This window comes from Sapajus apella, unplaced genomic scaffold (assembly GCF_009761245.1).
Source record: "Sapajus apella isolate SASKATOON/1434 unplaced genomic scaffold, GSC_monkey_1.0 scaffold16, whole genome shotgun sequence".
Lineage (NCBI taxonomy): Eukaryota > Metazoa > Chordata > Mammalia > Primates > Cebidae > Sapajus > Sapajus apella.
Genome location: NW_022436956.1, coordinates 6,344,629 through 6,370,836, shown reverse-complemented (window position 1 = coordinate 6,370,836; position 26,208 = coordinate 6,344,629). Strand labels below are relative to the sequence as shown.

The 26,208-nt window shown below is 38.8% G+C and overlaps 1 protein-coding gene across 7 annotated transcripts in view; it reads right to left on the bottom strand.

Annotated features, from left to right (window-relative positions):
* Positions 1-521: 521 nt before the first annotated feature.
* Positions 522-26,208, bottom strand: part of ARHGAP32 (Rho GTPase activating protein 32) — a 312,493-nt gene continuing 286,806 nt past the window's right edge. For 6 of the 7 annotated variants that reach the window (XM_032285000.1, XM_032284999.1, XM_032285003.1 and 3 more), the window contains 8 exons: positions 18,344-18,451; positions 17,934-18,079; positions 17,183-17,378; positions 15,410-15,555; positions 13,248-13,319; positions 9,665-10,543; positions 7,928-8,973; positions 522-6,599 (listed from right to left, as the gene is read on the bottom strand). In XM_032285000.1, coding sequence (XP_032140891.1) covers positions 4,347-6,599; positions 7,928-8,973; positions 9,665-10,543; positions 13,248-13,319; positions 15,410-15,555; positions 17,183-17,378; positions 17,934-18,079; positions 18,344-18,451 — 4,846 coding nt within the window. In that variant the 3' untranslated portion in view covers positions 522-4,346. The remainder of the gene's footprint in view (positions 6,600-7,927; positions 8,974-9,664; positions 10,544-13,247; positions 13,320-15,409; positions 15,556-17,182; positions 17,379-17,933; positions 18,080-18,343; positions 18,452-26,208) is intronic. The other variant, XM_032285001.1, reaches the window with a different exon arrangement.

The window sequence follows — 26,208 nt, the reverse complement described above, 5'->3', positions numbered from 1 at the left end:
TCTGGGTTTGCTGCGAGCCAGCTCACCACAGCTGGCCTTGTCTGAGGCATGATTCTTTTATGGTCATTTCATCCTTAAGAGAAAACAGGAATGTCCAAGATGTTTCCTGGGAATCTGTAAAAATATAGTTTTATTCAGAATCCCCTTTTGAAGGATCCTGAGATAAGCCGATTCAGTTTCCTGAGAAGTACACACTCGGGAACCAGGCTGCAAGAGCAGAGCGTGGACTCCTTCAGGAGCAGGAAGCAGCAAGTCAGCCCAGACTCTCCAGGACCAATCAAGAGGCCTTCACCGCTCTAAAGAGAACAGTGTTTGACCTGGGGGAAATGAGGCCAGGCAGCAAGAGATGGTAAATAGATAACAACAGGAGACACAGTCCCTTTCCCCAAGTAACCTACCACTGGACATAATAGGAGGTGTCATAAAAACATGTGCTTTTGGTCCTAAGTTCCCAAATCAATACCCCCACTCTTTCAGTATAATTTATATTAGGTCAAAAAGGAAACACATACACAAAGCAGTCTGTTTTAACCTGAAATAATCCTGTTGATATTTGAATTGCTTTCAGTGGGACATTCGCTTTAAACCACAAGGTATCTCCATCTCCAGGTACAAAAATCCCTTTTCCCTCCCCTGCCACCCCCCCACCCCACCCTGCAACCAAAGAAACAAACAAAACCCAAAACCCACAACTCAGCTTCAAATAAGTTTGCAAGAAATGAGACTCTAAATATTTACATATGGGGCAAGAAATAAATCACAAAACTATTTACAAAAATACACAAGCTTATATGCATTACAATTTACACCAGTTCACAAAAATATTAAGACATAAAAAAACACTATATAAATTAAAATTAAAAACTCAAAAGTATGATCTAAGACTTCCTAGGATGCTTCTCTCATGCAGGTCATGGTTGAAAAATCAGGTTTTTCTATCTCAGAATCTAAACTGTAAAACCATTTTTATTCTTTGAACATTAACAGTACTAATCAGATAAGGAAAAAAGACCCTCTGTGCACACTGACATTATCTTGCACACATTACAATACACCATTCCTGACATTTCTGTAACACACGGCGCTGAAAATCACATGCCTCTAACCATGTGGAAGAAGTAACTCTCTGACATACTTTTGCTTTCATTATTACCTTCTTAATACATTCCGCTCAAGCAATACTTTGCCAGCATACTAAATGGGTGACTGACAGGGCTGAAAACAGAGAAATGGACTTTGCAGGCTCCTTCTTTAACTAAAGGGGCAAATTCAAATGTACATTGTTTGCATCTGTTACTGCTCCAAATGTAACCTACTCCTCTGTCCCCACTCATGTTAATGGTAGTCCCTGCTCTCTACAGAATTAGTCCTACAATTTTTCAACCTGACCCTAAATTTTAAAAAATGCTTTACCATTGTAACAAATGGGCAGGCCCTACTTGTGGGACCATCCCAGGGACTTGCATGTTTGAAAGGAAATTGAATATAGTAAGAAATAAGGCTCAGATGAAATTTATTGATAAGAAAATGGCACCTCTGGGATTGTTAGCAAAATTTCTAGCCAGACATCCAGGGAATATTTCAATCAGACCAAACTGTGGAATCAGAATTTTGCCAAAAAGATAATATCTGGAGGCATGGCTACGTAAATGTCAATAGGATTAAATTACAGATTTAATGTATAAGGCAGCTCCATTTCCTTGATCATAATGTTCCACATCAAAATTTGAAAGTAATAACATTCAGTTACTCTATTTGTGAAGTCACACACAAGGTGAACTGTGCTGAGGTATCCGGCTCACAGTGATTTGCCGTCTGGTTTCCACCCCACAATATTAGAAAGGGAAAGATGCCGGCAAAGTGTTTCAAATAACTGAATCCAAAGTTAAGGCTGTTGCTAGCATGCATTAATGAAGCAACTCTAGATTTTATCTAAAGTTTGTGTTTCACGCTTATACCAGTAATTGCAGTCATCACTCCATATTTGAAATATTTACCTGATATTTCTAAACCTATAGGACATTTATTAATAAAGAAATTGTTTTGAGGAATTGACCCTACTATTTATAAAATAGACTTTAGTTTCAGGACTAAACAATCTGTATGACAACAAACCCACAAATATTAAAACTGGACTGGACTCCCTGGGTTACTTCCTTTGGGCTCTCAGTTACTGAAGCCGTGTGTAACTCCTTGTCACGGCAGCCCCTCTTCCTAACCTCCATGCTGCTAGTGAGAACTTACAGGGCTGGTGTGGTCTTCAAGGGGCAATGGGTTGCCTTCTTGACAAAAATATGATTAAGGTAAAAAAAAATAGTGCCACATATTCACTAAAGGTCAAACTTTTATATGTAGCACCCAGGGTGTTTTTGTGCCAAAATGGAAGTATCCTATCAGGTTTCCTCACACTTTGACACCAGTTGGGTCTGCACTTTTAATGTAGAGGCCTAAATTTCCACAGACCTTTTCACATCTGAGTGTTTCAAGACTTCTACTACTGTTTTTACTGCATCCCTCCAATCAATTCTAGGGGAACAAAATAAAACCTTATAGAATATTTCCACATATCAATGTGTTGTTCTTAAAACATTTTATTTTTTTCTAAATATAAACCCTTAAATGCACATTATTTTTAAAATAAAAACTGGCATGAATCCTAATCTTTATACAATTTCACAGCAATAATAGCAGCATGATTTTAGCCTCTTAAAAGATTTCCTCCTTTGCTCTAAATAAAAATTAATTTCAAGTTCTAAAAAGCCAGAGCAGCAACCATCCAGTAAATGGAATGCAATACTCCTAGTGTCTTCTACAGACCGAGCATTTAAAATACGTGAATGTATAAAACTTGAGTATTATTAGGAGTTATGGAATGAAATGACAATCTAAACTCAATTTGTAAACATAGGACTGCCTTGCTAGTCTGATGTATTTTGGGGTGGAGGGAGCCGAGAACATAGAACTGAGTTGGGCTAGAGAGTTCCTACTCTAATAAGGAATGCAACTTCAAAAGTTGCGGCTTTTAAACATGTTTAACATGTCTTCAGAGTTATAAAGAGCTATACCTGAAATGCTGGTGTAGATGATAATTACAAGACTGTGACCACACAAGTACAGAGTAAGCAAACAACAGTAATGCCTTAGGACGGCAATGATACCTGCCCAGAACTCCAACTGGTGAAATGGGGCTGTGTGCACTAAGTGGTTATTGCAGGAACTTACAGTCTAATGATAGGTCATTCGTAGCTACTTAAATAATTCCCAGGGACCCTGTACTCTGGTTTAAAAACAGAAACAAACATGTAAATTTATGTTCATAATAAGCTATGTGTGTCTATCCAGTCAAACCATGCTGGTTTTTTTTTTTGTTGTTGTTTTTGTTTTTTTAATGAAAGAAAGTTGGTAATTTAGGAAAACCAATGGTATGACATGTTTTACTAGAATTACAATTCACCAGATATTATTGAGGAGTGGAATAAGAAGAAAACCTGGAGGCAGGCAATGCAATAAAAGCATGGATATAGTTTACTGGTGCTAACAAAGTTCACTGGCAGTAAGAACTTTACTTTGTTTCACCTAAGAAGGTTCCTTAAATTCTAACTTTTAAAAATCCCTTCTGTCATAATATGAGCCTGTTCATTGAACTGTCAGGAAAAAGGATGAAAAAAATATAAAGAGTATGGTTTAGCCTGAGTCTAACTGGTCTGATGTTTTATGATGCCACTACCAAATGTTTAGTTTAAAGTCTTAATTTCTTATTTTTAATTATAATGTTGCTAACTGTCTGACTGATCTTGAAGGATCAGAGATTTTTCCATTACTCTAATTGAACACAAGATCCATCTCAGATGGGGTGAATGAAGTGAGAACAATGTGTCGATCTGGGCAAGTTGTGCAGCTACCGAAGGAGAAGCAGGAACACAACAGGGAATGCAGAAGCCTACCAGGAAATTCATGTGAACTGCTCTCAATTGTGCAGCAAATACTAAGAAGAAAAGGACAACGCTGAATTCAGATTCAGTGAAAGGCAGTCCTCAGGCTTTTTCAAGCTAGCCCTAGATGGCAAGTACCGCCTGTGGCAAATTTCTCTACTAGGTTTCAGCACAGGACTTTACCATCCTTCAGATCTTTTTTAAAGACAAAAATGACAAAGTCTATAGATGGAAGAGGTGGTAATGAAGCAGGGAAGGGGAAAAAGATGGTGATTTGTTTACTTTTATTATCTTTTTTAAATGTGGTCAGGGGTTTTATAGTATTTTTTGTTTTTTTAATCTTTTTGGTTATTGAAAAAAATAGAACAGTCCACTGTCCAGCAGAGGCTGCTTCAACTCTATTGCTCCCAGGGCTCATTCTGCATGGATCTGTGTTTCAGGATGCTGCAAGGATAACTCTGTGGGCAGGAAGGCCCCCTGACCCAAAGCCGTAGCATAGGTCCTGCTCTGTGGATGAGGAAAGCCAGGAGGCACATACGTCCCCATGCCGCCCCCTCCAAATACTCCTCGCTGGTGCTGAGGCAGGGAGTGGTAATCCTCCAGGTTATCATACTGGGACACTACAGTCACACTGCTCTGACGCTTGACATGTGGTTGGTATTGGTACAGCATACTGGGGTCCCTCTCCACGTTCTGGGTATGATGGAGTTTGAGGCTATGACTCCTCTCTGGTTTAGGGGGTGGGACCACTGACTGAGTGAGGTGTTCTTCCTCCTTGTAGCAGTCTCTGGAGTGTTTCTCTGGGGCAGAAGGCTGCCTAGCCCAAGGCCGCTCCATCTCTTTGGAGAGCCTCACCTCTTTGTGGTTCAGTCTTAAAGATTCTTGCCCAGATGCAGCATATTTTACTCCAGAGTTATGGTAGCCGACTGGCTCAGGAGTGTCTGGAATCCCTTTGGAACCATAATCTAACTGGCCAGTTCCCTGGGGATACGGGGGCCCATTTTTTGACTCACAGAACTGCCTATGGCTTGCTTCCTGGTGTGCCCTGTGCTCAGGGAGACTGCAGCCCATGTCGGGAAGCTTCCTGCTCCTCAGGCTGCTCTGCTTCTGAGGAAGGGATGGCTTCTCCGGCTGTGCGCTACCATGGCCTCCATGGTGGTGAGCTCTATCCAACTCTGCCTCAGGATGCCTCCTATAGAAGCGGTCCTCTCCCTCGGGACTGATGGCCTTGGCTGTGTGGCGGCTCTCCTTTCCTTCTGCCACTGAGAGAAGTCCAGTTTTCCCAGGATCTGATTTACTCCGCAGATGGATGACGTAGATCCCACCCAAGTCATCCTGTACAGCTGGGGTCATGTTATCATATTGAGACATGACAGGCCCTTTCACCTTCTGCCGAGCGCGGCTCTCTCTCCGGATGGACTGCATGCGGTATTTTTCCATGTCCTCAAGATCCCATGAGGTGTAGGTGTGCTTTACATCAGCAGCCGGAGGAATGTTGACTACATTATGGTCATTGGGAGAGAAATAGCCAGTTGCATTGACCCGGGGACGTGGAGGCAAACCAGCGTAACTGTACAAGTTCTTTCCTTGCAGCCTAGGATTATAGAAAGCAAAATCTCGACTGGGAAGGCGGTGAAGGGGTCTCAACTGGACTGTGCCATAGGCATCCACATCACACAGAGCCCCATCTGGACTGTAATAGGAACTAGAAGAACTAGAATATGGGCTATACCTGTAGTGGACCCGGCCATTCTCAAAGTAAGGCTGAAGCTGAGTTACGTGATAATCTGAGCGGGCCTGGGAGGACTGATATGGCTTATATTGGTACAGGGGTCTTGGGCAGTAGGCTGGCTCATCATCTGGGGGAACCTCTGTCCGTGAAATGGGAACAGAGCGAATCATGGAAGATGGCGGGGCATGGAGGGACTGCACTCTCCGGATGGTAGGGTACGGTGGAATGTCTTCAGGGTAACAGGCATTCCTAACAGAGGAGCTCAAAGAAGACACATACTCGATCCGGCTGCATGGCTTGGAGTGGTGTCCAGATGCGTTTCTTCCTGGGGCCACATATGTGTTATAACGAAGACCCATGGAGGCTGGTGGCTCTGACCTGGCACCATACACTTGGTGCTGCTCCAATTTATTGTGATGTGGAGGTACACTCTGGGGACGGTACTGGCAGTTTGGAGTCATATTGAAATGCAAACAGTTTTCTGGACCAAAGGGTTCAGTGGCGATATCAGGTCTAGCAAAGGAGGAGTAAACTGTTTTCTGAGAAGCATGCTTAGGTTGTGGGACAGGAATTGGTAAAGGCAACACATCATCCACAGAGGCGGATGATGCAGTGACAAAGGAATGATAATTTGAACTGCTGGTGGCATCTGTACTGCTGGAGTATATGGCAGCAGCCATCTTACTCTCCATCGTCCTCGTCGGGGGCAGTGGTACAGGAAAGCCACAGGGGTGCGCAGAGACAGACTCGGCACGCAGGTGCAGCAGCGGGGCCCGCGCACCGTCCCGCACTTTCTCAGGCAGGCCTGGCTGGACAGCTGTAGCCATGGGACACTGAGCAGCAGCTGCACTACCGTCACTGATGAAGACAGACGCAGGGTCATCCATGGCTCGAGGTTCAGGTGGCCTCTCTGGAACTGGAACCACTCCTTGAACCTATTGAAAGATGATAATACTATGGTCTATGTTTTGTTTGCTCTATGAATCAAGTACTATTAAATCCACAACTCACAAATTGAGGCTGGCTGGGTAGCAGATTGAACTTACCCAAGCCTGTGGTTGCAATGAATCTGTACCCATTGCTAGGAAAAGAAGGCTTATGCTGCTATCTTGTACAATGGTCAGTATCATCTTTGGAGAACCATTCAAGGTTTTCTAATTTATGAGAGGTTTTAAATGTGAGATGAGGTTGCCTATGGCATTACCCAAGTAACACTGTAAAGCTTAAAAATACATAACCAGTTCTATGTATTATCTATTAGTATATACTGTTCTATGCATCATCTATCAGTCTAGCTCAGTTTCAATACCAAGGACATTTTTAAAAAATTAAGAGTTAATTTTATCATCTGGAGAGATTTTTGAAATCCACAGTTGTACACAGAGCACATTTTAAGCCTTCAAAAATAGGGAAAGGGAATATTCAAATCAGAGGCTACTGCCTCTTCCCTATCTTTGATTCCACCTAGTCTGACCCACAGGCCAAAGATAATCCTCAAACTGCAAACATGCTATCCTTGAGAAGTCATAGCTAGACACAGCATCCTCCACTAAAGTCTAAAATCTTAAGTCCTATTAATAGTTCAAGGTGACCATAAAACACACACACACACACACACACACACACGCACACAAACCTGTAGCATTTTAAAATATGAGGAAATTCAGGAAGAAACCCTAGCATTCTGCGTACTACATTCTCTCATTGAAATAGTTGCCTGACTATGGAAAAAACTGCTAGTGAATGTAGGAAAATAACAAAAAATCCCAAGGCACTATAATCTCTTATACTTCCAAAAAGTCTTCAAGGCAAAGTCTTACAAATGTTTTGAGAGTAAAGTATTTTCATTGTGTAGCTGTGAATAATTGGCAGAGGGTGGGCAAATGACTTGTCGAAAGTCACAATGAGTCAGTGATGGAGTTGAAAAAGAAAAAAGCAAGCCGTAACTTTAAAGCCCACTTTGTCTCATTTGATCATGACTTCTCTGTGTTACTACAAATAAACGACCAAGACACTTTAGGAGGAAAAGGAAGCAGGTATAGTTAAGCTATAGTCATCTAGGAGCTACTTCTTTCTTGGGGAAAAGCCAGCATCAAGGTAATGACAGACTCCAACCTCAAATGGGAACTATTTCACGAAAATCAGCCACAGAGCTTAAAAGTAATTGTTGCATCTGACTCAAAGATAGCAACACACCCTGCTAAAAAGTGACATACCTTTGGTAAAAGTATATTTCATCTCACTGATATCCTCCCCTTCTTACCTTGTGAGAATTATTTAATCCTATATTGGTTGCTGCTTGTACCTGTCCCACGACTAGCGGCTGCTCTGCAGGTCTCTGGGAAGGTGGAGGGGGAAGGGGACGATTAGTTCTGTGTGTGCGCTGAAGGGTGGCAGCAGCAAAATCAGCAGTGGTGGGTTGCTCAGCCACATCCCAGCTGGCTTCCTTGGTGCTCATTGGGGCTGTTGCTGGAGTAGCTGTCATGTAAGTCATGTTGGCTGTGCTGGTATTCTCTTCGGGGGACCCAGAAGGATGGCAGATTTTATCTCTAGGTAAATTAGGAGGTGTGGGTGATTTGTCTGCAAGGGACCCACAAGGAAGGAAGACTTTATCCCTAGGTAAATTAGGAGGTGTGGGAGATTTGTCTGCAAATTCTGAAGGGTGATGGGGTTTATCCACACTTGCACCAAGATAAGAAGGAGGCTGATCTCCATTGTAGAAACGAGGTGGAGACTGATCCTGATCCATGAAGGAGACAGTTGGTATACTGTTCTTCCCAGACTGGTCTTCAGGGAAACTTGCATGATCATCAGACTTCTCTGAGTCTAAGGTAACTGAAGTAATTCTGGCCTTTTCTGGGTCCCCAGGTAAATAGGTTCGATGTGGCTGATTCCCTGTTAAGTCTACTTGGTGGTGTTGCTCCCCAGATTCAGTTGTGTTGGAATGGGTAGGATCCCCAATAGCTATTGTCTCTGGGAGAGGATGGTCACAGTTTCCTGGTGGATTATTCTGGAGGTGGAACTGCTCTGCTGGTCGATCGGTTTGGAAATAGGCCTTATCTAGAGCAACAGCAGAGTAAGAACTGGGCAGATTATCTTCAGTTGTAGCCACCGCTATGTCTCCATAATTTGTATACCCAGCCTGAGAGGTCCCTGGTTTCTTCAATGACTGAGTTGAGGCTTGCTGTGCAGACTCAGCTAATGCTAGCGCCAACATTCGGGCAACATTTTTCGGAGGCGGTGGTGGTGGGATAAGAGAGACTGAACTGACAGGAACGGAATCCTGAGGGGGGTCATGGGTAACTGCTCCTAGTAGGAAATTGGGAAAAAAAATGAGAGTGAAAAGGTAGCTTATGTTATCCTAAATGGAAAGCCAAACACTCCCCATGTGATTATTAAAAAACAGGTGCCTTCCATATTTCAAAATGGCAATCCATGATCTTCTATCCCACATGCAAATGCTGTAGAAAACACATCTGGTTCAAAAGGAAAACTAAAACAAAGAGTATATAAAGACCGCAATCTCCTCTTGAATTGCTACAGAGATGGGGGGAAAAAAAGCAGGTCCCTCACCTGGCTCAGAAAAGATTGCTTAGAAAACAAGCTTCAAGTGCTTGCAGATTGTTATTATGAACAGTTTTTACATTTGATGGTGTAGGCTGGCTTGTTAACTTGGAAGGCTACAATAAAGATACTTTATTAGAAGAGAAAACAGAATCAAGAGCTATGCAGCTGTGCAAGAATTATCCACGAATTCTCACTGTCCAAAGAGATAAGGGGACTTTTGTGAAGATTTGAAGCAGGACCATCGGCTCTTTTGGGGAGCCTTGTTTGACTGCTTTTAATTTAGGGCTTTGAGCCATCAGCACCACCCAGAAAAGCATTCTCTTTGATTAAAGGCTAGCTGTGGAGCAAATTTCTCTCTCAAAAGGCACAGATGGCACACAGGATTGAAGATCCCTCTTAACTTAAAGAAAGAATGGAGGAAAACAAACGGTACCTGTCTGAGTCTGTCCAGAAGCTACAGCCTTACTCTGACTGCTTGAGACAGACTGATCCTCTTTCCCTGGCAATTCTACTTCTTCAGCAGCCACCTGGTCCAGGGGCTGGACTTCAGATCCACATCCTTCTTGGGCCTCTGTCTCATTTGTTCTCATCTTTACTATCTGGGTGGGGGATCTATTTGTGACATCCCTTTCTTCAACGCTTTTGTCCCAGGTAGAAGACGATGCATTCTGAGCTGTGGTGTTTGAGACTGTACCAATGACTTCTGACACTCGTGGTGGTAGGGTCACTGAAATTGGCTCAGATATGCTCATAGAAGGTGATTTGCTTAATTTCCGTCCTATCTTCGGAGAGAAAGCATAGACAACCTTTTCAGTAAAGGAGGATGGTTTAGATGATTTCTCTTCAGTTGGACTCAAGTCCAGGGTAAAGAATGGACTCAGTTTCTCCTGAAGAGGAGAGACAGGTTCAGAGCTTGCCGTGCTTCCTGGAGTCTGACACTGGCTACCAGCTGTTTCTGCATCCTTTTTATTGGCACTTGGTCTATCCTTGGAGTATCCTGGTGAATCTAAAAAGGAAGCACCACTCTCCAGACATTCCGATTCGGCCTTAGGAGGACTACATTGAAATGACATTGGATCAAAATCCAGGCTGGCTACTCCAATGTCTGGTGGGCTCAAGTCAACATCCTCAGCTGAATGAGGAGACATAAGGGCTGGGATATGAAGCAACCCTCCTTCCTCCTCACTCTCATTGTCATGAGGCAGATTATCATAGGAGTTACAGCGGTTCCCCAGCATTTCTCCATTAAAAGAGGCAGACAGTGCATCACTGGAAGATCTGGGTCTTCTGGGTCGGAAGAGCTTAGAATCACCTAGAAAAAATGAACAATAATTATCTAAGTATGAACATCCTAGGATACACAATGCTGTGGTACGTCACCTACTTACACAGTAGTAACTTACTACCTAGGTGAAGAAAGTGTTACTTCTCATTTTCTTTCTGAAAATTCTTTCAGTGCACACAGATCATTTAAATTTGAGATAACAGAACTCCCAAACCAAATGCTAAATAGCAAACACGTGACAGAATCAGAGGGAGAATGCAGTATTTCATGGTCTGGATAGGAAAAAGAACTCAGAATGCTCGGATTCTATTACTAATCCAACACCGATTCTTGGTGTGGGTTTGGGCAAGTTTTTCATTTCTTTGTGTCTTATTTTATCACTGGTCCTCATATGACTTATGAGGTGGAATTAATCACCTTGAGTGGCACTTTGAATCTATAATAGCAAAATGGATATTTTGGGGGGAGGAACATCCTTATTAATATTCAAATTTCTAAATAGCTTGAACTTCTCTTCTCAAGTAAAACATATTCACAATCCCATAAAGTATTTATATATATTTAGTAAAAAATTCCTTTCAGATACTTAACAAAAACATCATATTTTTTCTTTCAGAATAGGCTTTAAGTTTTTTAAGCAGAGTCCTCAAGAGTGGCAGAGAGTATTACATAATTTAACAATATTACTAAATATCCAACTGGTAAAAAAGAAACTATTCTCTTAGGATTATTTTAATTGCCATAGTTAAAAAGTAATTTAAAGAGGCAGAAAATATCTTAATAAATAGAAATATATTGGCTAGGCGTGGTGGTTCATGCCTGTAATCCCAGCACTTTGGGAGGCTGAGGTGGGTATATTACCTGAGGTCAGGAGTTTGAGACTAGCCTGGACAAAACAGTGAAACCGCATCTCTGCTAAAAATATAAAAGTTAGCTGGGTGTGGTGGCACACAGCTGTAGTCCCAGCTACTCGGGAGGCTGAGGCAAGATCATCACTAGAACTGGGGAGTTGGAGGCTGCAGTGGGTAGAGATTGTGCCACTACTCCAGCCTGGGTGACAAAATGAGACTCTGTCTCAAAAAAAAAAAAAAAAAAATATATATATATATATATATATATATATAAGTGTGTGTGTGTGTGTGTGTGTGTGTATATGTATATGTGTATATATATGTATATGTATATGTGTATATATATATGTATATGTATATATATGGGGTGTGTGTGTGTGTGTGTGTGTGTGTGTATGGGTGATCAGTACATCTGTGAATGTACTGATCACCCATAAAATTAATTCCTTACAAATATCTTCTGCTTAACATTAGTATCTACCTAGCTTGCTGGATTGTTTTTGTAGGTTATCTTGACTAGTTCAACTGAACATCTTGGAAAATTCATATGATGTCAACCACACAGATAAAGTGATGTGGGAGAACTTCTGGAATCAAAAGCAAAGCTATTGGTCAGTGAGGATCTAGCAATTAGAAGAGTTATTAATGAAGATGAAAAAACAGACCAAGATGATGATACCTCAGGATATTTCAAAAAAGCAAGATTTCACTTGCTCTTGAGTATCACTGTTATAACAAAAGCCCTTTGGAAATCAATGTAGCTCTTGGTTAGTATTTTTAAAAAGGATCTTATTTATAATTCTGCTGCAATGGCAAAACGCAATTCAAATAAATAAATAAATGTCCTATTGTGCTATTACATGGCTTAAAAACAATAAGAGCTTCTTCCAAATTGACACTGAAGTAATTCTTTATTCTAAAAATTAGTGCACAGATATAACCATAATCCAACTTTTGCTAAATAAAGATAAAATAATCTTATTTGCACATTTTTTTAGTTTTGGTTTTTAAGACACATTGCAGTCAAACCTCTTTTCACTCTTAACCATGAAATTTTGGTCCCTATTTTAAGAAGGTTTTTTTTTTTTTTTTTTTTTATTTCACTGGGGCAAGAGTTTTGCTTGAACCCAGAAGGCGGAGGTTGCAGTGAGCTGACATTGTGCCCCTGCACTCCAGCCTGGGTAACAAGCAATACTCCTGCCTCAGTCTCCCAAGTAGCTGGGACTACAGGCGTGCACCACCACGCCCAGCAAATTTTTGTATTTTTAGGAGAGACAGAGTTTCACCATGTTGGCCAGGCTGGTCTCAAACTTCTGACCTCAGAAGATCTGCCTCGGCCTCCCAAAGTGCTGGGATTACAGGCATGAGCCACCATGCCCGGACAAAGATTTATTTTAAGTTGCCTCCTCCAAGTACTAATTATCCTTGCATAATGAGGACCCCATGTAATCAATCCAATCTATGAAATTAAAGATCAGGTTAAGCCATTTGCAAGACAAAACAGTAATGGTCTAAATATCAAAACTGCTTAATTATATACTTTATAAAATTATGGTCCCATTGTGAAATCTAAAGATGGACATAATAATAACACAAGTTTTCACTAGACATTAATAAATATAAATGGTTAACTTGAAATATTTTGGCTATTTTTATGTAAACTGAATAGCAGTCACACCAAAAATGAAAAGATTAAAGATTGCTACCATGTGAAAGCATCGATGAATTTTAAACTGAATAATACTAAATAGATACTAGTATTCCCAGGGAATGAGTTGATAGCCTATTTATTAAGCACAGCTATGTAAAAATATACTAAATTGCAGTATTCTTTTATGCAATATATTACAGAATAAAATGACTGATATTTTTAGTCTTACCATCAACTGCGTGGAGGGACGTAAGAGACTCCTCACTTTTAGCTGAACGGAGGGTTCCTTCTGCCCTGCCACCTGAAGAATAAAAACCAAATAGTGTGAAGATTTATTATTTGTTATATATGTGGTTAATGGGATCAGTGTTTTTCCTGATACATTTACGAGTGATTAGCTGTACACTCTGACAGCAATTTAGTACCCTATTATACAATGTGTTACATTGTTTTCAAATGGTTTCCATGTGAAAAAAAACTCTTCTCTAAAGGATTATGAATTTGAGCATAGAGATTAACTAAGATGCTTCTTTCTTTTATATTTCCTAAAGACCAATATGATATCTTGAGATGATATCATACTGGATTATTGTAGGCCCTACACCTAGTGACTGGTGTCCTTATAAGAAGAGAAAACACAGAGACACGGAGATGGCATTTGGAGATGGTGGTGGAGACTGGAGGGATGCTGCCACATGTGGGAGCTGGGAAAGGCAAGGAGGGATTTTTCCCTGGAGCCTTTGGAGGGAGCACAGCCCTGCTGATAACTTGATTTCAGACTTTGAGCCTCCAGGGCCATAGGGAAAAAAAAAATCTGTTGTTTTTTACTACTCGACTTGTGGTAATTTGTTACGGGAACTCTGGGATACGAACACAGGTAACTTTATGTACATATGCTGCATCTTATTCGCTAAATATCTTCGTCCTCTTTAACCCCTTGGAAGCACTAGGAACACTTCCTTTTTAAGTCCTTCCTCCTCTGTTGAGGACAGCACATATACCTTTTTTCTTCTGTCTACCTTTCTAATCATTTCTTCTTACTCTCCTCTCATGACAACTCTTCATTTCCCATCTTTAAACATTGCTTCTCTCCAGAATTCCACCCTAAACTGGCTTCTGTTCACTCTGCTCCCATCTCCTGCAATATTATTCTTAGTCCCTTGTCAATTAGGTGAATCCCTACTTCTCCTTGAAAACCCTTATCAATGGTTGTGTTTTCTAACCACCAGCCCCTCCTCTACCAGAGTTGGCAATTCCTACCATAACTATCTCATGTACCTCTCTTTTTTAAGAGACAATGTATCGTTTTGTCACCCAGGCTGGAGTGCAGTGGCACAATCATAGCTCACTGCAGCCTCAACCTCCTGGGCTCAAGTAATTCTTCTACCTCTGCCTCCAGGGTAGCTAAGGCTAGAGGGGTGTGCCAACAAACCTCAGTTGTTTGCATATTTTTTCTTTCTTTTCTTTTCTCTCTCTCTTTTTTTTTTTTTTTTTGTTTTTTTTTGTAGAAGCAGGGCCTCACTTTGTTGCCCAGGCTAGTCTTGAACTCCTGGCTTTAAGTGATCTTCCTACTTTGGCTTCCCAAAGTGTTGGGATTATAGGTGTAATCCACTGAACCTAGTCTAAGCCACTATTTCATTAACTATGATTCTGCGCTAAAATTTACTTTCTTATACATATGACTTCCTAAGTTGACTTGGAAGGCAGAAGTACTATCTTAATTTTCTATCTGCAGAGACTGCTAACAAAATAGCTATTACAGGCTCTACATGATTGCAAACTGAATGACCAATTAATATTAGTATAATTAAACATTATACTTCTAACATTACCTAAGAAGAAAGTACTACTATCCTTCCTAGATTCAGAAGCTGTTAATATCAACAGAACATGACTTTTAAACTATTTTTAAAAGAGTAGTTTTTCGACAGTAATACTGTCGAAATTGATCTAATAAGATACTCTATTAATGAGACACCTAATTGATAAAAACCATCTTTAGTTAAGAGTTATAAACTTGAAAAGGATATGGAAACACAGTTTTGTAATTTTTGAAATCTGTAAAAATATAGATCAATAAATTTAGACAACATAGCAGTATTTATTTTACAACAATAGACAAGCTATATGCGAATTTGAATCACATTCTTATTACATATAATTGATATAGTTTCCCTAAACTATATCAACTGGATACTTCTACATATTTATATATAATTTATGTTACTTTTCTATTTAAGGATAAAGAATTGGTAAAAGAAGACACTTCATATGTGTGACACAACTGTGAACACATTATGGAAGCAGATCATAATAACATGTGAAGAATGTGCCCAGAGCAACTAAGGCCATCATGACAGCACCGGAAGTGAGAACCTCTCAGGCATTCACCTTTCAGAGCCATGGCTTTCATCTCTGAAGGCTCACTTTCATTCCGCTGCAGCTTGCGTTTAGAAACCGATGATGATTTTCCCAAGTTGAAAAATGAACGCCAGCTACCCACAGGAGATTTTTTCATCTTATTTTGAGGTCTCTTTCTATGAAAGAGAAAATAATGAATCAATATTAAGATAGCCATGGGTCTGTCTTTTCTTATAGAAAAGAAATGAACACATGACAGAAAGAACCAAACGGCCTGGAGAAGCATAAGTGAAATAGTAAGCAAACATCCACCTTCCAGGCAGCACACTCTACACAGTGCAGCCAAAGCAGGAAATGGATATTAAACATGCGGATTTTAGTATTAGTAACTATTTTCACAAAGATCATTTTATACATAGTATAATATTTGGATTCAACTTCACAAACTGCAGAATAAATAGGAATAAGGTGTATCTGGGAATAGGAAATATTAAGTGTCCAAAAATAATACATAAAGAAAATGATTTTAGGTGTGAGTAGAGAATAAAGGTTAAAAAAAAAAGAAGACAACAAGGATTAAGAATAATAACAAACATATACTGAATGCCAGGCACTGTGCTACCTGCCTTATATGTGATATCTCCTTTAAATCAGATATAACTACATGAGGTAGGTACTATTTTGCAGCCAAGGAAATTATGGCACTAAGAAGTTCAAATAACTTCCTTAACATTATATAACTATTAAATTGTAGAGTCAGGATTGAAATCCAGGTCTACCTATATCTCAATATCTACTCTTTTAACTACTACTCCATAAGGAAATCTTTGAGTAAATTATGGAACTAAAATATAAAATCAAGATGCTGAAGACAAACTCAGGATGACAAAATAAAGTAGTATGTTCTGACTTTTTGTTGATAGAACGTTTTTAGTCACAGGAAGTGAAAGGAAGTTAGAGGAGTATACTAAAATACGGGAAGAACAAATCTAAAGTTATATTAGTACTACCCAATCCAGAGAATCAAAATCCTTACATTCATGTGTAATAGCCAAAGGAGTAGCAGAGACATCAAAAATAACTTTTACATACATTAGTCTTCCTACTATAACCTAGTAAAGAAGATACAGAAACCATGTTATTATCATTTCTTTAGAGTAATAGAATTTCAGAGATGGAAGGGACATTGAGAGAGCAAACTGCTGCAGTGATTCTCAAATTTTAACAGACATCAGAATCACCTGGAAAGTTACATGAACAACCGATTGCTGGGTCCCATGCTCAGGGTTTCTGATCCAGTGGGTCTGGGGTGTGACTGGACTGGACAATGTGTACTTCTATCAATTACCACCAGGTGATGCTGATGCTATTGGTTTGGAGACCACACTATTGATCTATTCTAACCTTAATGTAAAACCAGTATCAAACAAGTCACTGTCCATTCCTGACTTTCTGAATAAACTGTTCAAACACAGCTTATTTCTAAACAAATTTCAAAACAACATATTTCAGAGAGAAAAATTAACACTGTATAATGACAGTATATCCTTATTTTTCTAAACAATTTTCCCTATACAGCTGATGTTCTTCTTTTATAAAATTACGTGATGTTGTAAAGAACGAATCATTTGTACCATTCCCCATGAAGTGGTGTCATCCATATTTGAATAAATAGGTTTCTCTGGGACTAGCCTAGAATTCAATGGAGTAATAGTAAAATACAAAATTGAAAGCAAACTAAAAGAAAATAATAGTACATAGCTATGAAAATCATATCTTAAAACAGGGTTTAACAAATTTTACCTTTCAAGTGGGAATTCAATTATGGTATGAAATTTTCCCTGAAGTGCAGCAGGTCCTTCTCCTACTTCAATATATTTATTTTCCGTCACGATTGGAGAATTGACCTGAGCTTGAGTTCGGGCCTGGGCCTCTTCCAATGTCAGCAGCTTGGTGGATGGAGAGGATACCAAGAGGGACTTGGGCCTTGATAGAGAAGCTTCAAAAAGAAAAGGAAGGTGATGAAGACAGTGTATTCAATTTGTTAGTATCCCTCTCTCCATTTATCTACCTATCTGCTGTTTCAAATTTTCTTCAAGTATTTTAAATAGCAAAAACCATAGTGCTTTATATTAAGTGAAAAACTGAAGGTGACCTACAAGTGGCACACATACACACATATAAAACTCTTTAATAACTGTTCTCCTTCCTTAAAAGATATGAGGAAAGGTGATCAGTCACTCAGATATTTTTAGTTTTGAAAGCAATTTTTCTTCTTCTGTTCCATTTTATACTTTAATATACATCAATAATGAATGACAAGTTTTTTTTAACGTGGCATGAACTTATATCACAATAGGTCTAATATGTAGCATTCACTACATACATACAAAATAACTGTCAAACTGTGCATTTTGGTAATCAGCCATACATTATTAGCTGCCTTATACCAGTGACGTGTTTTTTTCATTGAGATAAGAAATGCGTGGTTTTCCACTTATTTGGAAGCTGAGACACACACTCTTGGTACGGAAGGAAGCCATGAGAGCCGTACCTGCCCCTTCTTGCATGACCATGCTGATTTTGCCACTGAAGAGCACATCAACGTGATTCAGGATGAACTCAACAACCACAGACTGAATTCTCACTTCCATGAAAGCTGCTGTTCCACTGAAGCAGGCAGATTCTATCTGTTTTGATCTGTGAGGTAAACATTTTCATCACAGAGTTGTAAAGATAGCAGTCGTAAAGGGCCTCTTTTTTTAAACGTGTAAATCACAGACAAACAGAGGAAGAAATACTTTTACTGTCCCTTAGCTAAGGCCTAGCTGCCTGTTTTAGGCAGATGCAAATAAAAAGAACAGATTTGTTTTATCTTTTAAAACTTTCCTTAAGGGACACTGATGAATTAGCCTTTTATTTAGGATTAGTTCTACTAAAAGTCATAAGTGAAATGCAAATTACCTTAACAGGTTTGGAGCCCAAACAATTGCTAGATTTTTTGCATGCATATTTGTGATGGAACAATAGTCAGCAAGAAGAGACAAGTGTCTCATCAAGAACTCCAGTGTTCTGGAAATAAAACACAACATATTAACAGAAAGAAACATGATGTAGCAGCATAGAACATAAAAGCCTACTGATTAATTTCTAAGTTTTCAACAGTGAAATGAAGAAAGAGACCACACAAACCCAAGAAAACTTTTTTTTTTCCTGCCCAGTAGGTTTAAATATTACTTATTAGAAGTGAATCTCCCACCAAAGCTAGTTTCTGGAATAAATAATATTTTGAAGTTATACCATTCTACTTGCAGCACATATACTAACAGGAAAGGATTTCACACTTCTATGAAAGAAAATAGTAATGTCTCAAAAGCCTAAAAGCAGTTAAAAGAAAAATTCCAATAGACATCAAGGGGAAAATATTTGACCAAAGAATATGCTTTTGAAATGAAGATCCTAATTCAAATCCTCCTGTTCTAGTTTATCTTGACTGGTTAAAATTTGCTTTACTTAAACAATTCCATATCTATTGAGATTAAACAACAGGGAAGAGTATTTCTGAAAACAAAACATGATCAGCTTAAATGTAAGTTAAACCAGGTAAGTGGATGTGTGTGTGTGTGTGTGCATGCACACACAGAGGTATTATCTATCACCTACCATGCCTCAAAGTGTCCTACCTAATCGTACCTACAGTAAAACTATTAAAGACAATGGGCTGGGTGCCATGGCTTACGCCTGGAATCTAAGCAGTTTGGGAGGCTGAGGCAGGCAGATCACTTCAACTCAGGAATTCAAGACCAGCCTACGCAACATAGTGAAATCCCATCTCTACAAAAAGTCTAAAAGCAATTAGCTAGGTGTAGTGGTGCATGCCTGTAGAACCAGCTACTCAGGAGGCTGAGACAGGAGGACTACTCCAGCCCAGGAAGGGTGCTGCAGTGAGCCAGCTTGGGTGACAGAGTAGGACCTTGTCTCACACACACACACAAAAGACAATGAATGCAATGAACAGGAGACAGAAATATAAGGCTCTATTATATGAAACAGTAATGAAAGATAAAATATGGTCTACATATGAGCCACAAAGATTCAGATGGGCCTAATGTGAATTTGAGAAGAAAAGGAATATAATACTTAGACTAGGCATTAGGCATTATTCAAGATGCTTTTACCAGCAGTCTCATTGAATTCTCACAATAGCTCTAACAAGCACAGAATTACCATTCCCCTTGTATCAAAGACAAAGTCGAGGTTGCTGGGGTTTCCACAAACTAGCAGTGGCAGTGCTGCATTTCAAATCCAGGTCAGAGTGGTTCCAAAGTGCCTGACATTCAATGGCATTGTAGTTGCTTTACATTTAAAATGGTAATTCTCTGTCTCTTCTGTATATAATTAAGGAAAGGCAGATAGAAGTGAGGCTGGCCTGAGTACTATGTAGAGGTGAGAAGTTTGAGAAATGTGTTTAGAAAACCATGTAAAATTTTATTACTGGAAGAAGGTGAATGAAGACAATAATTAAAGGACTTCAGAAACGCATTTGATAAGATTTGCAAATTAAAAAAACCAAAGACATCTATTTGGTTTGCCTAATTATGAAGATGTTTTTAAAAGTTAATGTAGAATTTTAGTCGGGATTCCACAAAATGAGCACTTTTATATTCAGCAGATGAGTGTGAATTGTATAAACCTTCACAACCTGGAACATAATTTGGATACTGTTGTCTAGTATTCAGAATAATAATTTAGATTTCCAGAATTTCACTGCGAGGTCATTATTCTATAATAAAAAACATAATCTAGATTCCATGTAAAAGGATGGCCCTCAAAGTAATATATAAAATTGGAAAAGGAAGGCTGGGTGCAGTGGCTCACACGTGTAATCACTTTGGGATGCTGAGGTGGGTGGATTGCCTGAGCTCAGGAGTTTGAGACGGACCTAGGCAACATGGCAAAATGCCATCTCTACCAAAAATACAAAAAATTAGCGTGGTGGTGTCTGCCAGTGGTCCCAGCTTCTTGAGGGGCTGAGGTGGGAGAATCACTTGAGCCTGGGAGGTGGAGGTTGCAGTGAGCCACAATTGTGCCACTGTACTCCAGCCTGGGTAACAGAGTGAGATGCTGTCTCAAAAAAGAAAAAAAAAGGAGAAAGAAAATACCTCATACTACCTGTAGATTAAATATGCAAATTATGAAAGGTTAAATAACATATGGCATATCCAAATGAGACCACTATTGAAAATTATGCTTTTCAAGAACATCTCAGGAATTCAGAAATGTTGATGTTAAAATTTTAGATAAAAAGTCTGTATCAAAAGATATATGAAGTAGGAGATACACACATACATAAGTTATATTGAAGAAGCTAGAGTTATGCAAGAAGAAATTATATACATGATAAAGTAGGAGATATACATGTACATAATAATAGTAGGCAATGTATATAATCCAGGTAGAACATATATATAGGTAATATAATGTATATTACAACACAGACAAAGAGGATAATATTAGATATATACATATAAGTGTCTACAGTCTAGCTATAAAATAGTATACAGAGGATATAAAACATGTGTGCAATGTGTATTATTGAACATCTATCTGCAAGACTCTACTCTGGAAATATAGTGATAAACAAAACAGAATTCATGACCTCAAGGACCTTATGTTTCAGAGAGACTGTATACAGAACTTACAATGGTTCAATTTATGATTTTTTGACATTTATAATGGTGTAAAGGTGATAAATATTCAACAGAAACCACAACTCAAATTTTTTTTAACTCGGTCTGTTGCCCAGCTGGAGTGCAGCGCGATCTCAGCTCACTGAAACCTCCGCCTCCTGGGTCCAAGCAATCCTCCTGCCACAGCTGTCCCGAGAAGCTGAGATTACAGGTGTGTGCCGCCACACCTGGCTAATTTTTGTATTTTTAGTAGAGATGGGGTTTCACCATATTGGCCAGGCTGGTCTCAAACTCCTGACTTCAAGTGATCTGCCCGCCTTGGCCTCCCAAAGTGCTGGAATTACAGGCATGAGCCACTGTGCCCAGCCACATTTCAAATTTTGATCTTTTCCCAGGCTAGCAACATGTGGTCTTATACTCTCTCATGAAGGTAGGCAGAGGCAGTGAGCGGCAGTTCCCAGGCAGTCACACCATCACAAGGGCAAATCCACCAATACTCCACAGTGTAATGTGTTGCCAGGTGATTTTTCCCTACTGTGTTCTGAGTGTGCACACGCGCACACGCGCACGCACACACACACACACACACACACAGACAGTCTCCAACTTACAATGGTTCAATTTAAAAAAAAAATATATATATATATATATATATATATGGAGTCTTGCTCTGTCACCCAGGCTAGAGTGCAATGGCACAATCTCAGCTCACTGCAACCTCCGCTTGCTAGGCTTAAGCAATTCTCCTGCCTCAGACTCCCGAGTAGTTGGGACTACAGACACGTGCCACCATGCCTGGCTAATTTTTTTGTATTTTTAGTAGAGACGTGTTTCACCATGCTGGCCAGGCTAGTCTTGAACTCCTGATCTCATGATCCATCCACCTCAGCCTCCCAAAGTGCTGGGATAACAAACATGAGCCACCACGCCTGATCAGTTAGGTATATTAAATAAATTTTTGACTTACAATATTTTTAACTTATTGGACATTGCGTCATGGTAAGTCAAGCATCTGTATATTGAATAGGCAATACAGTATATATTTTAAAAATGTAAAGTAGGATATAAGTTCAACAGGGAAGATGAGAAAGCAAGGGAGCTCTGTATATATAATTAGGAAGGGAAATACCTACTTATGTGGGAAATACCTATAATATAGGAGAATATATACTATGGCAGGAGGAATATAAATAATTATGGAGTAAACAATATAGCAGAGAAGTCATACATATCAGTAATAGTGGAGATATACATACACACACATATAAAAACAAGTGTGTGTATCTACAGATTTAACACATAGTAAATAGGTGGGTATGCATGATAGGAGATAAGAACAATGACAGCAGCAAACTCATTTGGTTCATATAATAGCATTTACTATTTAATAGACCTTGTTCTAAGTGCTTTTTTGTTAATATTCACCACAACCCTATGAGAAAGTTACTATTATTGTCTGTTTTACAAATGATGAAACTGAACCCAGAGAGACAAAAGGACTTGCCCAAGGTCACAAAGCTAATATGGTCAGTTTGGCTCCAGAGTCCCTATATCACAATGCCTATAATATCTAGATATTATATATGGTAGAATATATAAATGTACTATACAGTAGAAAATAAATACATATATAATATAAAACAAGAGACACAGATAATACATATAGTGATGGATTTATGTAAACATATATAGCAAGAGATAAATGCACTTGACTGTATGAGAAAATATAAAAAATATTAAGAATTCTATTAAATATACAACACATTAGAGGAAGGAAATACATACATTTATATGTATATGACAGAGTATCTTCTTACTGGTATTCTCTTAATTCACTCACAACATTAACCACTACTTTCAAGTCCTTCTGAAAAACGAACTGAGTGGTGCTAGGGCATACTAAGTTTTTATAGTTAATAGGTTTCTCTTTAGCACCCCTGAACACTCTGGCTAACATCATTTGAATTATAAGTTTACTTAAAGTGAATTGTTTCCATAACTGTTTATGAAAGGTTATATTCATATTAATTAAATGCTATCAACATTTACAAAACATGATTTAAAAAATCATTTTTGCTTGCTTGTCTCCATGAAACCTTAGTTGAAAGCTCTGCAAAGTCTTTATAAAAGGTCATTTTGCAGCCAAAAAAGGAAGTGCAAAATGAGTAAAAATCAAATGCTATGATGAGCAGAGAACAATTTAAAGCAAAACAAAACCTATAATTACTAATAATATTCTCAGAGATTAGGGACTGTATCCATGAAATAAGAATAGTATGCTATAAAGTAGGAATATTCTGAGAAATAAGGGAGGGAGGGAGTTTTTAGAAATAAATATTCTTATAAGTCAACAGAGAAAATGAAGAATATCCATAGGTAGAAAGTGACCAAGAGAAAACGCAAAAATAAAAGGATTAGTTCAAGAGTTAAAATAATTCCAGGAATAGAGGAAGGGGTTTAAATTGTAATGAGAACCATCAAATAAATAGTACAAGGAAATTTCCCCAAACTGAAAAACAAATTTCCAGATAGAAAAGCCTCATCAAAGGGCCTAAAGTGAAGAATGAAGAAGAACCCATACCAAGATACGTCAATGTAAAAGCTGACCACTAGGTACGTTCTAAATTTGAAAACCTCCAGAAAGGATAAAAACAAAACAGTTCATATAAAAAATGGCACACTAGTACCAGACTTTACTGCATTACTTTAAAGCATTACTTAAAGTAAATAAAGTAATACTGTATTGTAGCATTTTTTAGTAGACAACAAGGGTACAATACCATCAAAATTGTAGGTAAAAAATAATCTGTACGCTGAAAGTACACAGCTAATTATCAAGTGAATCCAACAATAGAATAAGAGTATTTTCAGATATTGAGGTCTCAAAAAATTTACCTCCTATACACCTTTCCTCTGGAAGACATCAAAGATATATACTACAAAAGCAGGTAATAAAAACGAGGAAGATGACAACAAGATATCCAGAAGAGAAGAGATCTAACTCACAAAGAAGGTGAAGGGAATTCCAGGGAGAGGGTAAGGTTGGGGTTGGCAGCCTCCTTGTACATCTAGAGAACAATCAGCCTGGATCTAGGGAACAGATGGCCCTAAAAAGGATGTTTTCAGGAAGAAAAAAGATTAAGAAAAAGATTAAGATTGATATGTTTGAACACACTGAGAGAACATTTATAGTTCTGTTGGAGAGTCTGGGGGATAAATTAGTGACAAATAGAAACCTGGCATGCCAAAAATGGTCAATGAATTCACAGAAAAGCCAAAAAGTTGTGCCAGGAAGGATATACAATTCTAGTATATGATTAAGTGCAGTTGTGAATAACAGTGAGAGTTACTACAATGGAGACACCGAATACTGATTTAACTCCAAACGCTGATATAATTAGACTATGAAGATGAGTGAAGGGGAAGTGTGTGTTTGTGTGGTGGTATTGTGGGGAAGAGGTTGCAAGACAGCTAATTCCTCATTTACCCTAAAAGGAAAGCAATAAATATCGCCAAGGAATGAAAAATACACACACAGCAATATAAGCATGCTATCAGAAACAGCGGAGTCAACTCCAGCAGAGAGAGCTGACAGTAATAACTTCTGGGAGAGAGGAAGTTTGGATGGAGGGTGTGCAGCTGGTAACTGCTGTTTCTTACTGTCAGCTCTGCATGACATTTGGCTTTTTAAAGCTATCTACACATGTCCTATTGATAACTTTTTTAATGTATAAAAAGATATATTTACATGGTAAATCATATAAAATTACCAAGAGACCTTGGCTTAAATCTAACCATCCATCTTGCTCTGCTTAATTTGAAACAAAAATAGCAGGGTTCAGGCTCATTCACACATTTTATCATTTAAAAAATCCTCTTAAGTAGGTGAGTACAGTTGTCCTTTGGTATCAATGGCAGATTGATTTAGGACCCTCCACAGACAATACAGTCAATGGATGCCCAATTCCATCACGTAAAATGTTGTTGTAGTAGCTCCGCATAACCTACACAATCCTCCCAAATGCTTTAAATCATCTCTAGATTACTCATAACACCTAATACAATGTAAATACTATATAAATAGTTGCTATATTGTATTAATAGAATGATGACAGAAAAAAGTCTGTAAATATTCAGTACAGATCCCTCCTAATATTTTTGATGCATGATTGGTTGAATCCATGGATATGGAACCCACAGATATGGAGGGCTGACTGTATTCTAGTCACAGATATTAAGATTGACTCTTAGGTCACATAGGTGATCAGTGGTGGATCTGGGAATTCAGACTCAGGTCTACCAAATCCGATAGTCTTTATATGGCACTAGGGTTACTTTTTCTGATTAGTTGATAAAAGTCCTCTTCTCCCCATTCTTCAAATAACTGTATACTGATCAGATTCGTCTCTCCAGCCTTCCTTTTCAGGGCTAAATATCTCACTTTCTTTGAGCTTTACCTCTCCACAACTCTTTAATTTTCTTTTCTTTTTTTCACTGTTTAATGGGTCCTTAGCCCTCATTAATTTTATCACATTCCTCTTCAGATGGACTTTATCAATAGGACAATAAATTACTGATACTAAGTTACCTCCTAGGTCATGACTATCATGCACTTATATTTATAGTGTTGATTTTAAAATATCTATTGATTTTTAGTATTGATTAAAAATGTTGGGTTGATTTAGTGCTAATTTTTTTTTTTTTTTTTGAGGCTGAGTTTTGCTCTGTTGTCCAGGCTGGAGTGTAGTGGTATGATCTCAGCTCACTGCAACCTCCACCTTCCGGGTTCAAGTAATTCTCCTGCCTCAGCCTCCTGAGTAACTGGGATTACAGGCGTCTGTGTCCATGCCTGGCTAATTTTGTATTTTTTGTAGAGACAGGGTGGTGCCTGGCTGGTCTTGCTCACACCTGTAATCACAGCACTTTGGAAGGGTCAGGTGATCCACTCACCTCGGCCTTCCAAAGTGCTGTGATTACAGGTGTGAGCAATGGCACCTGGCCTAAAGTACTAATTTTTGAAACATATATATAAGCAATGTCATTTCGGAAAAAAAAAATTAATTTGCATATTACTAGAACATCTGCTGAATTTAATTTCTTATCAACAATTGAAATTTTAAAGTATCTTTTGTTTCTTTG